The sequence below is a fragment of the Lepidochelys kempii genome, chromosome 1 (assembly GCF_965140265.1).
Source record: "Lepidochelys kempii isolate rLepKem1 chromosome 1, rLepKem1.hap2, whole genome shotgun sequence".
Classification (NCBI taxonomy): Eukaryota; Metazoa; Chordata; order Testudines; family Cheloniidae; genus Lepidochelys; species Lepidochelys kempii.
In genome coordinates, this window is record NC_133256.1 from 32,543,431 (window position 1) to 32,557,237 (window position 13,807).

Below are 13,807 nucleotides of genomic sequence, written 5' to 3' on the forward strand. Positions count from 1 at the left end.
TGATCCCCTTCTGACAACAAACATTATTACATGACCCTGGGCAGGGGAGGGGGTGTGTGGAGCCAGATCCCTGCTGTCGTGAGCTGAAGCCCTTGGACTTTGGCTTCAGCTTGGGGTGGTGGGGCTCAGGCTTCAGTCCGAGACCCCAGCAAGTCTAATGCTGGCCTCGGTGACCCCATTAAAATTGGGTCGCAACCCACTTTGGGCCCGATCCACAGTTTGAGAACCACTGAAATAAACTAAGCACGTTTTTGATTCTTCACATATTCTGCTAGTACTTTTGTTTCCTAATTGTTTTTTATAAATTCAATTTTTAAAGCTTTGCAATTTTACCTTGAAGTCAATATATTTTTTAAAACTTTAATAATTTCACTATTCTTGTAAAAGCTGTTTGTGTGCTGTTTTGTAATATTTAGGGAAATGAACGAAAAGAAAAACATTTTTCTGCTGAACAGCTTTTCTCCTCCTCAAATGGGTAATGCCTGTCACCTGTGGAATTCAGAGGTAGTTAAGCGTTGTTGATGGAGGCTCCAGAATTAAGGCCATCTTTCAACTCAGCCCACTGGAAACTTTTCCCCTAGTGGTGGAACAAATTGGTGGTTCGTTTTTTCTTGATCACTTGGTTCTATAATTTTAATTTTTATTCATTTCCATGCAGAAGCATTTGAAAAAATGGAACGAGGGTCCAGTAATTAGAGCATTAGATTAGGACTTTGGAGACCTGGGTTCAAGTCACTGATCCTCCACAGGCTTCCTGTGTGACTTTTGGCAAATCACTTAACTTTTCTGTGTCTCAGTTCCCCATCTGCAAAAATTTGGATGATAGGAGTGCTCTACCTCACAGGGATTTTTTGAGCATAAATACATTAAAGATTGTGAAGCACTCAGATATGATAATGGGACCCATATATGCCTAAGATATATAGATGTTCAAAATGGGTCCTGGTTTACTGAGTAAAGCCCTGAGTGGTACCGGATTTCAGTATTATTTTTTTGACAATTTTTTCTTGATGTAGTTAGCTGTAAGGATATTTGAGGAAACATTCGAGAAATTAGTAGCTGAGAATGCAGACAGGTCTCAAGCCTCACCATCAAATATAGCATAGCAATCCCCTGGTTGCTATCAACACCAAGTGTATTCAAAAGGAGACTATTGCCATACCAGAAAGGAAAAATCTAGAGCAGAAGTTCCCCACAAAGACCAAATTAAGTTTTCTTCCAAAACCAACAAAATCCTCATAATTAGAGGAAATGAGTGTTTGTGCATGAAAAGTTTGCAATTCCTGTACAATATTTTTCCATTTGATATACTGTCTCCACCCAGACACTTTGGCTAGTAGTAGTAACAACAAGGCTCAGGCCAAAAGTCATAAATATTTACCTGTTCCTGAACAACATCCCAATCAGCGCCGTGTCCAGAGAAACAGACCCACACATAACATGCTTGCTGCTGGAAAGGATTCATACCCACCAGTTCTTCGAAATCAACAAGATCCTTTTCAACACAATACAGAAAATTGCTCATCTAGGGGTCAAAATAGACATGTCTCTGTCTGTAATTTTTACCACTATCGTAAAGATTCTCTCAGATCAAAAACTTCATTGCATCAGTCATTTTCTGGCAGTTGTCATGCATAGCTAGTTATCTCCAGCAGCCAGGATAGTTGGTGCCATGCATTTGTTTCATTTTCTGAAAATGTGCCTTTGGAAATTCCTTCTGAAGATATGGAATAACTCACTAGATGCAATGCAAAATTAGGCATCGTTCCTGCATCACATCTGAATGCCCCTTTGTGGGTAGACAGTACAGACAATGTGCTGAAAACCAACCCAGTTGTTACTCTAGACCCTTTCTTACTTGCAGTGGGCAGGGGAAGCATACCTGCAGGATAGGTAGCATACTGGAAGACAAGATCATAGAATCATAGAATATCAGGGTTGGAAGGGACCCCAGAAGGTCATCTAGTCCAACCCCCTGCTCAAAGCAGGACCAATTCCCAGTTAAATCCTCCCAGCCAGGGCTTTGTCAAGCCTGACCTTAAAAACCTCTAAGGAAGGAGATTCTACCACCTCCCTAGGTAACGCATTCCAGTGTTTCACCACCCTCTTAGTGAAAAAGTTTTTCCTAATATCCAATCTAAACCTCCCCCACTGCAACTTGAGACCATTACTCCTCGTTCTGTCATCTGCTACCATTGAGAACAGTCTAGAGCCATCCTCTTTGGAACCCCCTTTCAGGTAGTTGAAAGCAGCTATCAAATCAAAGATGACCAAGGGGTTATGGTCTCTCTCTCTCTCTCTCTCTCTCTCTCTCAAAAATGAAAAACATCTAGCTCTCTTAACCTCACACTTTGTGCACCTCACAGATTTTTAGCATCTCAGAGTATAGATCCTTTTAATTTACTTTGACAGCTCTAAAACATAGAAATGGCCTTACAGGAGCAAACCAGCAGTACATTGAGTCCAATATTGTTTATGAGAGAGAGACCAATACCAGCTGCATCAAAGGAAGATGCAAGGAACTCTATATGGGCAGTTATAGAATAACTTGCCCCCAAGCAAAGTTTTGTTCTTCTACCTGTTAGTTAGAAGTTGGCTTATGCTCTGAACTTGAATGTTTATTTCCCTTTTAGGGAGTAATAGAGGGCAAAGCTTCTCTGAGGCAATGGAAGTAATGTTCTGGGCAGAGAGGAGTATTATCATCATCATTGTCATTGTCTTGGCAAATCTCACAGAGACATAGCCTCCTTGCAGATTGAGTACCACCTGGATCTATCTCTAGCTACGTTCTTGAGATGGTCTGGATGGATATACAGTTTATGTCCATCGTAGGTGTTCTCATTGTGCCACCGAAGCTTTTGGCAACTACATGATTGCTTTGTAGTGGCAGTGTAGTGGCTTTCCTTTGTAATCATGTTTAGTAATTCATTGGTCTTCCATCCTGATAATCTGCTGCCTGTCAGGACAGTTCAAATAAAAGATACATAAATGAGGAAAAAGAGAGAGCTGGAGTCCTTCTAGTCCACTAACAAAAAATGCATATGTTTTTGCATTTGATAGAGAACCAAGGAACATCCATTGCATCAGCACAAAGACCAGACATATTGAAGCAATAGTTAACAGTTAACAGTCTGGGTATTAAAAGAGAAGAATAATTTGGAAGGAATTCTCTGTTAATCTCATTGATACATTTTGGTATCGAGACAGAACTCATGGAGGAAATTTCATTTATTGATCTGGTCAGGTTTCATTTCTGTTGTGAAGGGATGCAAAAAACTCTCAGAGGAAAGGACGGTTTCTTGTTTGTAAATGGGACCCTGGCCTCTAGATGTTACCATAATACTAACAAATAATTAAAAGAATCAGAAAGTTCTGGTGATCTCAGCTGCACTAGAGTTCCTTCAGGATATTTGGTGGGGGTCCTAAAACCAAACGTCATAACAGGATAATGGTTTGACAGGCATATCAGACTCCCCAACTGAGTATCACATGTCAAAATTAATCAGATTGATAGATTAGACAAGCCTATGGCAGCCTTTTTAGTTGCCATTACCTCCAAAAGACGGGTTTTGAAATTAGTTCAATTATCTTTTCAAGAGCCAAACTGCTGTTGTCATGAGAAAATGTCTTACTGCTCCCGAAACCTTTCTGCCCAAGGTAAATTCTTCTTTCCACAGTCCCTGGGAAATAGTTCTGTCATAATTTGTTCCAAACCTGGCACTCTCTTGGAAAGGTTGTGGCATAAATGGAAATTCCTAGAGCTCTAAAGCATACAGAGTATACGCACCAATTTCCCCTGTTCATCTTATTCCATCCAAAATGGCAGGGTCTTAAGGCCTCTATGCAGGCGACATGTTAAAATCCTGTACCAGTTGACATGCTATGCATTTGGGAAACCATTCATGGAGAGAATTGGGGTTCCCTTTACAAGATACTTAATTGCATTGTGAGAAGAAATAGTCTGAGCCTCATCCAAGGAAAATTTGCAAAGTGGCTTTCCATTCCTCTGCAGAACCATCCTTTAGTAGAAAGATGCTGCAAATAATTCCTTAAATTACAAAGCTCTTGCATCAGGTGGAGAAACTTCCATTTCTGCTTATTATTCTGCTGTAATAATAATTACAATTCTGCTTTGTCCTCTCCTTCCACTTCTGTGAATTACTGTTCACTACTTCCCATTTATTATATATGAGGAGAGTAGCTGTGCAGCAGAATGAGAAATTTCTTATCTGATAATGTTCTTTCTGTTAACAGCTCTCCTCATTCACCCCACTCTGGTAGTCTCGTAAATGACCAGAATGCAATTTGTAACGTGTTAACATTTTTCTCTAAAGAGGGACTTAAACATAATTGCCTCCTTATACAGTTTTAAATTGGTTTCTTAATTGATGGAGTGTTTCTAGAGCTTTGGAAGAACTCTTCTGTGGGCCTTAGTTCAAAGGTGGGGCTCAGACCTGGAGACTCCAGGAACAACTTTAGACTGTCTGAATTCCACAGGTGAGAGGAATAATCCATTTGTGATGAATGAGGACAGAAACTGTTAACAGAAAAAGAATGATCCGTTAAGAAATTTATCGTTCCTTTTGTCCTTTGAAAATTTGCTGCAGTAGTGTGATTGGTTTACTAAGTAACTTTTTACTGACGTTGAAGTGCTTGTTATAGCTGTAGACTTCCTCACAGTGCACAATACAACAGATTCCAGTAAAATTCTCTTTAATCACTCCTGCTAATGTGCTTTCTTCCTCCTGTAGAGACTGTCTTCAGTGACTAATGTCCTTGCTTTGAGAGACAGCATCTAAAATCTATTTATTAAGTAATACTAATTCTTCAAATCACACAGGATTTTCAATAACAGGTACCTAAAGATAGGCTTCTAAATCATAGGAACATAGGTATTTTCACACTGGATCAGACCCGTAGCTCATCTAGTTCAGTACCCTATTTCCAACTGTGGCCTGTACCAGCTGCTTCAGAGGAAGGTGCAGGCACTCCACAGTAGACAGATGTGAGATAATGTGCTTCCATAAAGACCTCATCCTAACATTTAATAGATTTTGTCTTAAGCCCTGAAGCATGAGATATTTTTATCCCTAACAAAACTCTTTGTTTGCACTAAGTGTTACAACACTTTTTCTTATTATCCATATAAACATCTTGTCCCTCTTTGAATCTTATTAAGTTCCTGGGCTCAATGACATCTTGTGGCACTAGTTCCACAGTCTAATTATGCACTGAGGAAAGATATATAAATTAAATAAATGTTATTACATTTTAGGGTTTCCTTCCTCGTGATATGAAAGCATGGAGACAACACTGGAATCATCAACTCTATAAAGCTCTGGAGCATCAATATCAAATGGGTTTGGAGGCACTCAATGAGAATCTACCAGAAATAAATATTGATTTAACTTATAAGTAAGATATTTTTTCCTATTGTTAAAATATTGTAGCTGGAAATTGTCTAAAATATTAATTTTTATATGGTTTGTTTCTCTCTCTAGACAAGGAAGATTACAATTCAAACCTCCTTTTGAAGAAGTACGAGCTAGATACTACAGAGAAATGAAGAGGTTCATCTCCCTTCCAAATCAGTTTAGAGGAGTGAGTGAAACAGAAGAGGAGTCCATCTTCACTATTATGACTGAAAGAAATGCAAGTGGATTTCTGACTACTTTCAATAAAGCAGAGAATTTGTTCAGAAGACTGGCAGAAGTTTCAAACCAATTTAAGGTTTGTACAGTATTTTGATTGAGTAAGACTTATCATTTTAGACCTAATTACAATTATTTTAGGGATGAATCAGTTTAGAAGAAGTGGAACATTGATTTTTGTTAGTCTCTGTCATAGGTGCTGTAACTAGGGGTGCTGAGGGTGCTGCAACACCACCTGGCTTGAAGTAGTTTCCATTATATACAAGGTTTACAGTGTCATTCAATGGCTCTCAGCACTCCCACTATAAAAATTGTTCCAGCACCCCTGGTTTCTGTACATTCTGGTCCTGATTTAGCAAAGCACTTCACATGTGCTTAATTTTAAGCATATGAGTATGTCCATCCCTAGTCAACAAAACCCTTAAGCACATGCCTACCTTGAAGCATATTTGTAGTTCCCATTGAAATCTTAATATTGTAAGAGACTGTCTCCCCTTGTTCAAGGTTTGTTTTACAGTATCATTAAAAAGTGTGGCCATGTCATACCAGTCTATGCCTTCTGCTTTGAGCACTGACTAATGGAAAGTATCTTTGTGTGAAGAAGAGAACCTCCATTTGTTATGGTTAAAATGATTGAGTTGAAAGGGTGCAAAATATTTTAACAAATGATAGATTAAGAATATAAAAAGAGATTACTCTTTTTATTAATATTCATGTCAAGTAATGTTTCATAATCTTAACCTCTTACTTATTTTCCTCATAATCAAATACAATGTTGAAAAGGAATGGACTATAATTGGACAAGTAGATATGGAAACTCTGGTGGAAACACATCTTTCTGGTGAACAAGACTGGGAAAAAAACTTTAAAGCGTTAAAAGGGAAAGGGAAAGAAGTGGAACGCCTTCCAAGGTACAGTTCACCTAAACATTTTTGTGTGTGAACAATGGACTCTTTCACTGGCCAATCACTGTAGTGTAAATAGTGTAATAGAAATATATGTTCTATATGAAAAAAATTAGGCAGGATTTCAGCACTGCTTTTTAACGTCTGTGTACCATTATAATTTTTTTAACTCCTTGTTCTTCAGATTAGTGTTACAGAATTTTATGACTTTGAGTCCAATCCAACTCCCACTGAAATCAATTGAAAGACTCCCATTGACTTCATGGGAATTGTAGATTCCTTATAGATTAAGGCCTGATCAAACACATACACCAACCATAGTGCTTGCAGCTCTTAACAGTTGAATTCATGAAGTACTGTTCCAGTTAATAAGTACTTGGGGCCTTTAGGGCCTGATGTTGCAAACACTTATGCTCATGAGTAATACATATGCCTAGTATTTGTAGGATTGGGCCCTGAGGCCTTGATCCCATATTGAGATATGCCAGTGTGGACCCTTGTACCTGTGAATTCCCATCCACATGGATGTCAGTGCGCTGCAAGAGTGCAGAAGTCTGGGTTAGCAGATACTCTTGCAGGATCAAGATCTAAAGCCCCAATCCTCCCAGTACTTAAGAATGTACTTTACTTTATTCATGTGTAGTAGCCCCTGTGACTTCAGTGACACTATTCATGTGTAAAGTTAAGCACATGCATAAGTATTTGCAGGGTCAGGGTCTTAGCCTGTAATTGCTTCCAGTAAAATTGTATATACAGTTATTGTAGTATTTGAACATAATTACATATACACACATTAAGCCACATTTATTTATGCACTTCTATATGAACAATTTTCTTAGTAAAATATTAAGTTGTAAAACTATGAAAATATTGAAGATAATGTATAAAGTATTGAAATGACAGTTTTTAAAGTTTATTATATAATAAGTATAATAAAGAGCATATTACCTTTAATCTTTTCTCTTTTTATTCTATATTTTGGAATTTGTTATATTGAATCTTGAAGCACCATCAAGATAGATTGTTTAATTGTTAATTGCAATCCTGTGAAGACTGTGATTGATGATCTTATACAGAAGCTCTATGATGTTCTTGTCCTGTCTTTAAGAAAGTCCATACAAGGTAAATAAGTGGTGGCTGATTGGTGGTGGTTTTTTTTTTTGGCTTTTGCTTTTGTTGTGTTTATTATATATAGTAACCTTTTTATTTAAAAAAAAATCTTTTATCCTTGGGAAAACTGAAGATCCAAAGTTGTTTTGGAGCAAAAGTAGTATGTTTTTAGTTTTCCATTAAGGGCCTGATACAAAACCCTTCAAAGTCAATGTTTATCTTTTCCATTGACTTCTTTGGGCTTTGGAAAAGATGCTGTAAACTTAATTTGGCCAAAAACTATGCCAGAAATAACCACATCTATATGAAATTTCTTGTGTATTACTCTTCTAGAGAAGCATTCTTGAAAGTTTGAGGGTAGTTGAGGCTAGGGAATGGACAGAACTCCTGCTCCATCCCTACAACGGTACAGGGGAATGATATAGGCCATAGCAAATTACTGTCCACCATGGAGCAAGAGGGATGGGGGAGCGAACTGTATCTCGAAGGGATGTCCTTGAGGTACAGTGTCTAATGGTGTTGCTCCTAGATGCAATGCTGCTTACACATCACCAAATGTATAGTACTGTGCCTTAAGGCACAATCTAGCCCAGAGATTCTCACAACAAATTTTTTGGTGGCCTCAGAGTACGGCCACCAACTGTTGCTGGTGGCCACACTGACAATTTTTCCTAAAATACCTAATTAGCTTTAGGAAAAACAAATAAATATGCACATAAAAGTGTCCAAATCATTGTAATTTATTTATGTAGGGGTTTTTTTTTTGGTAGACTCAATAATAAAAATATACAATTGTCTCTATTCTTTACTGGACCTGAACAGAATAGAAACACAAATAAGGTGCTTTGCACGTTCTTGTCTTTTTTGTTGTTTCTTTTGCTTTTTTGGTTGCTAGCTAGTAAGTCTCCTTCTGTGAAAAGTGATATTTGTATGTTAACATCACTTTCCACAGCCGCACAGCTAGCTACTAAGTCTGCTGTGAAAAGGGGTATTAACAAATACAAATATCCCTTTTCACAGCAGATTTACTCAGCCCTGACAAGCCCAGGGACAGATTAAGTCCTGGATGGGGAGGTGGATAGGGAGGCAACAGGGGCCAGGGGAGCAGGGAGTTGAACCCAGGGGACGGGAGCCTGAAGCCCCGTGCCTGGGGGATGGAGCCCAAAGCCCCAGGGCTGAAGTGTGACCCCAGCACCTCTGGGAAGGCGGGGAACTCACTGGCTGTCTGCTCCTCCAGTGTTTGTGTCTCCAGAGTGGGCTTTTTAGGAGGGGCCACTGCTTTCCCCCCAATCACCACCAGGAGGCTGTGGCTGAAAGAAAAGGCCCTGGTGGCTGCATGTGGCCATGGTGGCCGCATTTGAGAAGCACTGATCTAGCCCATAAGTCTTTTGAGATTTATAGACTCTGCAATACCAACATTATGAAGTCTGTATTTCAATTGCCACAGTATGATTGCGCGATTAGGTTGTCCACAGCGACAAGCTGCAGTCTTCCTGTAGTTTGTAGTGACATACACTGGCATAGCTTATTAGCCCTGCTTGGACAGTTTATTTTTTTTAAAACAATAATAGCCTTAGTTTCCAATTATTCCACCCTGACTCATATTGAATAGCACCTTACTGTGGGCTAAATTGTATCCTTTAGGCATGGCTACAAGTAAAGGGTGCTACATAAATTGCACTACCCCAGCAGTAAGCCTCTACTGGCAGCAAATTACATGAGAGCTTATTCATGTTGGCTGTTGTGTTTTGGGAGGCAGAGCCAGGTCTCTGCCCATCTCCCTCTCCTTCCTGCTCCCCTGCTCTGGGAGAGAAAGGAGTATGTGTCTGGACCCATAGTCTAGGTACCTGTGCAGAGGTGATTCTTATTCCCCCTTGTTGCCCTGTTATCGATCTATCTATGGTATTTATATGACTTTAATTCCTTTAATATCTGAATGCCACATAACCTTTTTTTGAAGATATATGTATTCTCACAACAGCTCTGTGAGGTAGGGAAGTGCTATTGTCCCCACTTTATGGTTGGAAAACTGAAGTACAGAGTGAGTAAGTGGAATAGGGAATTAACCTGTCTCTCCATGGTCCCAGGTTAATCCTGTAACAACTGGACCATCTTTCATGTAGTTCAAGTGACTGTCTAGCACACACATTTATCTGATTTTTAAGACTGGTATCATGGATATTTTTGTTTGTAATAAATTTGTTTTCCAATATTCTTTATATAGCTCATCTACATGATATTTCTTCATTTCTTACGGATGCCACAGAAGCATTAATAATTAGGCCCCAGACTGTAGATGAAATTGGAGAAGATAATTTAAAGTATGGAAATTTACAAGAAAAAAAAGCAGAGGTAGGATTTTATTTGATCATAGTCAGGAAAATATCTAGGCAAAAAGTTTAGTCATGTTTTAGTATGCCTGAGCAAAATACTTTTCAAAATATTATTAGTAGAGTTTGCTACAACAGTTTGTTGTTGTTGCTTTTAATGTTTTTCTTGCTTCTTCCTTGTGTTTTCTGTCAATTATTGTGTGTCACCACACCTCACTTACACAGCAAATTCAAATCAGAGTGGTTTCCCAGGACCTTTAGACTATGGTGATAACATTTGGCTTCTATTAAAATGGGGGAGGGGAAGATCTTAAAATCCTGTGATTAAATTTTAGCTTCGTCTTTAAAAATCCCTGCTTCTTTAATATGATGCATATTTAAGTGAGGTACCAATGAAAGGCCTAGTGGCAGCTGAGTTTTCTTCTGCAGACCACACTTGTGCAGGGCATGAACTCACCAGGAAGGTACCAAGGTGCTGAGAGTAAGAGAGAGAGCAAACAAACTATATTGCAGGGCTTTGCTACTTAAAAAAAGTACTTTTTAAAAAAATGATGGGAGGATTACCTCCCCTTTACATTTGCTACTGCATCTAAGAATGTTGGATGAATTTGATTCTGCTGAAGTGATTGGCAGTGAATTAATTAAAAATATTTACTGAATTGTCATTATTAGTCTTCAACACCAAACACTTGATTGCAATGTATGGGCACTTGACCCTTCTCTTATAGCTATTATTTCAGTCACTTTGTCTGCATACTCAGTAAGACAATACTGTATTGGTTTCACTTTGGATGTAATGACTAGTAATATGTGCATATGCGTGTGTGTGTGTGTGTATGTGTATGTGTATATATATATATATATTTTTTTTCAAATGAATGCTTAAATTCTGTAGAAATTGTTTTGTGGAGGTGGTGGATATTGGAGGGGATTAAGCCTCCATAATCCACAGAGCAATACTGTCCCTGAGTCTCAGTACCTGTTGTCTTCACTTCATTTTGAAATGAATGCACTCAAAACAGGGCATTTTGGGACATATTCACTAATGTCTTCTTTTACTTCAATTTTTTTGACTTTTGTAGTGTTACTTAATCATCATTTTTGTCATGATTTTTAACTTGATTGGGCTTTTTTAGTGTATGAAAAAATAATCTCTGAAACAGTCAGGTGACTTAATTTTTCTCCTTATTTTCAGACTATAAATTCATTCTTCTTCTAATATATCAATAGATTTCCCATTTGTTCTCAACTTCTCTCCTCCTGCTTGCTGTTTTCATACATATATTAATTGCTCTGTATTGTCTCCCATATTTACCTTTGTCTAGTTTTACTTTGATAAATATTAACAGAATTAAATATAAATATAAAAATATATAAATATTCTTAATTACCACTGTGTCTTTATTTAAACAAGTTTGCATAAAAATGCCACATTTTATTGAAATTTTTTCATACATGTATAAAATATCTTTTCAACTTTAGATTTTTCTCCAGTTTCAAGAAGCTGAAGATAAAAACAAGCTTTTGCGGACTGTGGCTGGTGGGGGTTTAGACACAATCAGCAACCTGAGAGCTATGTGGGATAAATTTGAATTAATGATGGAAAGTCATCAACTTATGATTAAGGAACAGGTGAGAATGAAGGTTTAGTAATTCACTCAAATGCACTGATCTCATTTTGAATTAGTTAGAAGACACATTTTTTTCTCCTGGATTAACACCCCCACAAAGATATTGCAGTTTAGTATTGGCACCAAGTTTAATGGCATCAGTGCGAGCCTTTATAGAAAGAACATCTAAACTACTGGAAAGATTACTAGCATCAGGTGATACTGCTGTAGGCCCCGATCTTAAAATGATCTCTGTGCCCCTACAAAGTACCAGTGAAGTCAGCTAGGGTACTGTGCAGGTGCAGGAGCTCACTCTAGAATCACAACTATGTTAAATATCTCACCTCATGGGTTTCTTTTTATTAATTGAAATGAAAAGAATATAGTAGTTTAAAAATGAACATTTGTCAACTTTACCATGTTACTACAAATTTTATTAATATTGTTGCATAATATTTGAAATTTTTCTGAAAATTTATGCTAAATATTATGTCCGCAATCCTGCAATGGACAATATGCAGGTGAATTGCTGGGCTCAATGGGACCAATGCAGCCATAATAATTTTCTTGTGTGCTGCTGATTCCATGATTATCACCTATATTTTGAACCTGTAGATGATTTTAAAAATTATAATTATTGTTTATTTTTTACCACTAAGACCTGTAATAAAAAATGTGGATATAAGGAAAAACTGTTTATCAGACCAAGATAGCTGATAAACTAGTGAGGAACAGATGTAAATATTATATGTAACTACAGTGGATGTAAAATGATATAATACAAGATCAGGAAATGCATATCCATACCAGATTCTCTTAAATTTTGAAATATTTTAAGGGGAAGAGTAAAAAAAATAGTACTCCTTTTTGAAAACAAGTTAAAAGGTTGTTGGTTATTTTGATCTTGATTAGGTATAACTTTGTAGAAATAAATTACTGAAGGAATACATTTTATTTTTTTAAACTCTTTTGGTTTGTAGATTGAAGTGATGAAAGGAAATGTGATGTCACGTGTTAATGTGTATCTTCAAGAACTAGAAAAGTTTAAAGCTCGTTGGGATCAACTAAAGCCCAACGATGATATCATTGAAACAGGCCATCAGGATATGCTTGAGAAAAGTGCTCTGACCATAAAGGAAAAGAAAATTGAGTTCGATGAACTTGAAGCCACAAAGAAAAAACTGATGTATGTATATTTATTTGTATATAGCATGTTATTTTATGGATGTTCTGCAGTAAATCATGCAGCTGCAGCTCTTTGGTGGGTCAGAAAATATTAACTAATAGTTAACTAAAAGTGAACACAAAAGATAATTTAATAAATCCTATTTTAATTATATTTCAGTGTACTGTTTAACCTTCAGGGATTTACTTCATTGTTTTATATAACTTGACTCTTCTGAACTGACGCTTGTGAAGTGGAAGTTTCTGAAAATCTATTAAGCTTTGAAACAACTGAATTTATGCACTAAATGGCATGTAATCCTATATAGGATACTACTTATAGAGAAAAACAATTAAAGATAATTTATTTTCCTTTAAGTTTTTGGGAGACAAATTAGTACTGTTTTTTAATACAAAGGAATGAAAAAATATGGAGAAGAAAGCTGTGAATGCTAGGGAAGTTCATTGCATATGATAATTATCTCTTATGCTACATATTTTTCCGCTTGGGGAATGCAACATAATGTGTTCTGCTGGACAGTGAAGTCAATGGACTTACTCACATGGGTAAAGTTAAGCATGTATGACAGCATGTCCAGGATCATAGCTTCAATATGCAATATTATAACAATGCAATGATCTTTTTTATTCAGCGAGGACTGCCATCATTTTGAATTAGAAGAGCCTGATTTCTCTTTGTCAAAAGCTGTATGTAGAGATATTGAGAGCTGTGCAGAAGTATGGGCACTATATGAAGAGTTTCATCAAGGTTTTCAGGAAAAAGCCAAAGAAGACTGGATTACTTTTAGGTCTGCTTTTGTTTTTAAACTTTTATGCATGATTATTGATTGTTGCAGTACTGTGTTATTGTGCTCTTTTTAAAATTTGATTTTTGTACAGGAGTAAGACTTACCTGTTTGAGGAATTCTTGTTGAACTGGCATGACAAGCTGAGGAAGATGGAAGAACACACTGTAATGACTGTGAAGTTGCAAAGAGAAGTGGACAAATACAAAGTAAGATCCTCATTATACAAGG

General features: G+C 37.2%; 1 protein-coding gene across 7 annotated transcripts in view; it reads left to right on the plus strand.

Moving 5' to 3' along the window:
• Nucleotides 1–13,807, plus strand: part of DYNC2H1 (dynein cytoplasmic 2 heavy chain 1) — a 407,641-nt gene that overhangs the window by 36,683 nt on the left and 357,151 nt on the right. For all 7 annotated transcript variants that reach the window (XM_073338445.1, XM_073338455.1, XM_073338435.1 and 4 more), the window contains exons 16-24: nucleotides 5,276–5,415; nucleotides 5,502–5,730; nucleotides 6,435–6,562; nucleotides 7,563–7,678; nucleotides 9,891–10,018; nucleotides 11,479–11,628; nucleotides 12,587–12,792; nucleotides 13,424–13,579; nucleotides 13,671–13,785. In XM_073338445.1, coding sequence (XP_073194546.1) covers nucleotides 5,276–5,415; nucleotides 5,502–5,730; nucleotides 6,435–6,562; nucleotides 7,563–7,678; nucleotides 9,891–10,018; nucleotides 11,479–11,628; nucleotides 12,587–12,792; nucleotides 13,424–13,579; nucleotides 13,671–13,785 — 1,368 coding nt within the window. The remainder of the gene's footprint in view (nucleotides 1–5,275; nucleotides 5,416–5,501; nucleotides 5,731–6,434; nucleotides 6,563–7,562; nucleotides 7,679–9,890; nucleotides 10,019–11,478; nucleotides 11,629–12,586; nucleotides 12,793–13,423; nucleotides 13,580–13,670; nucleotides 13,786–13,807) is intronic.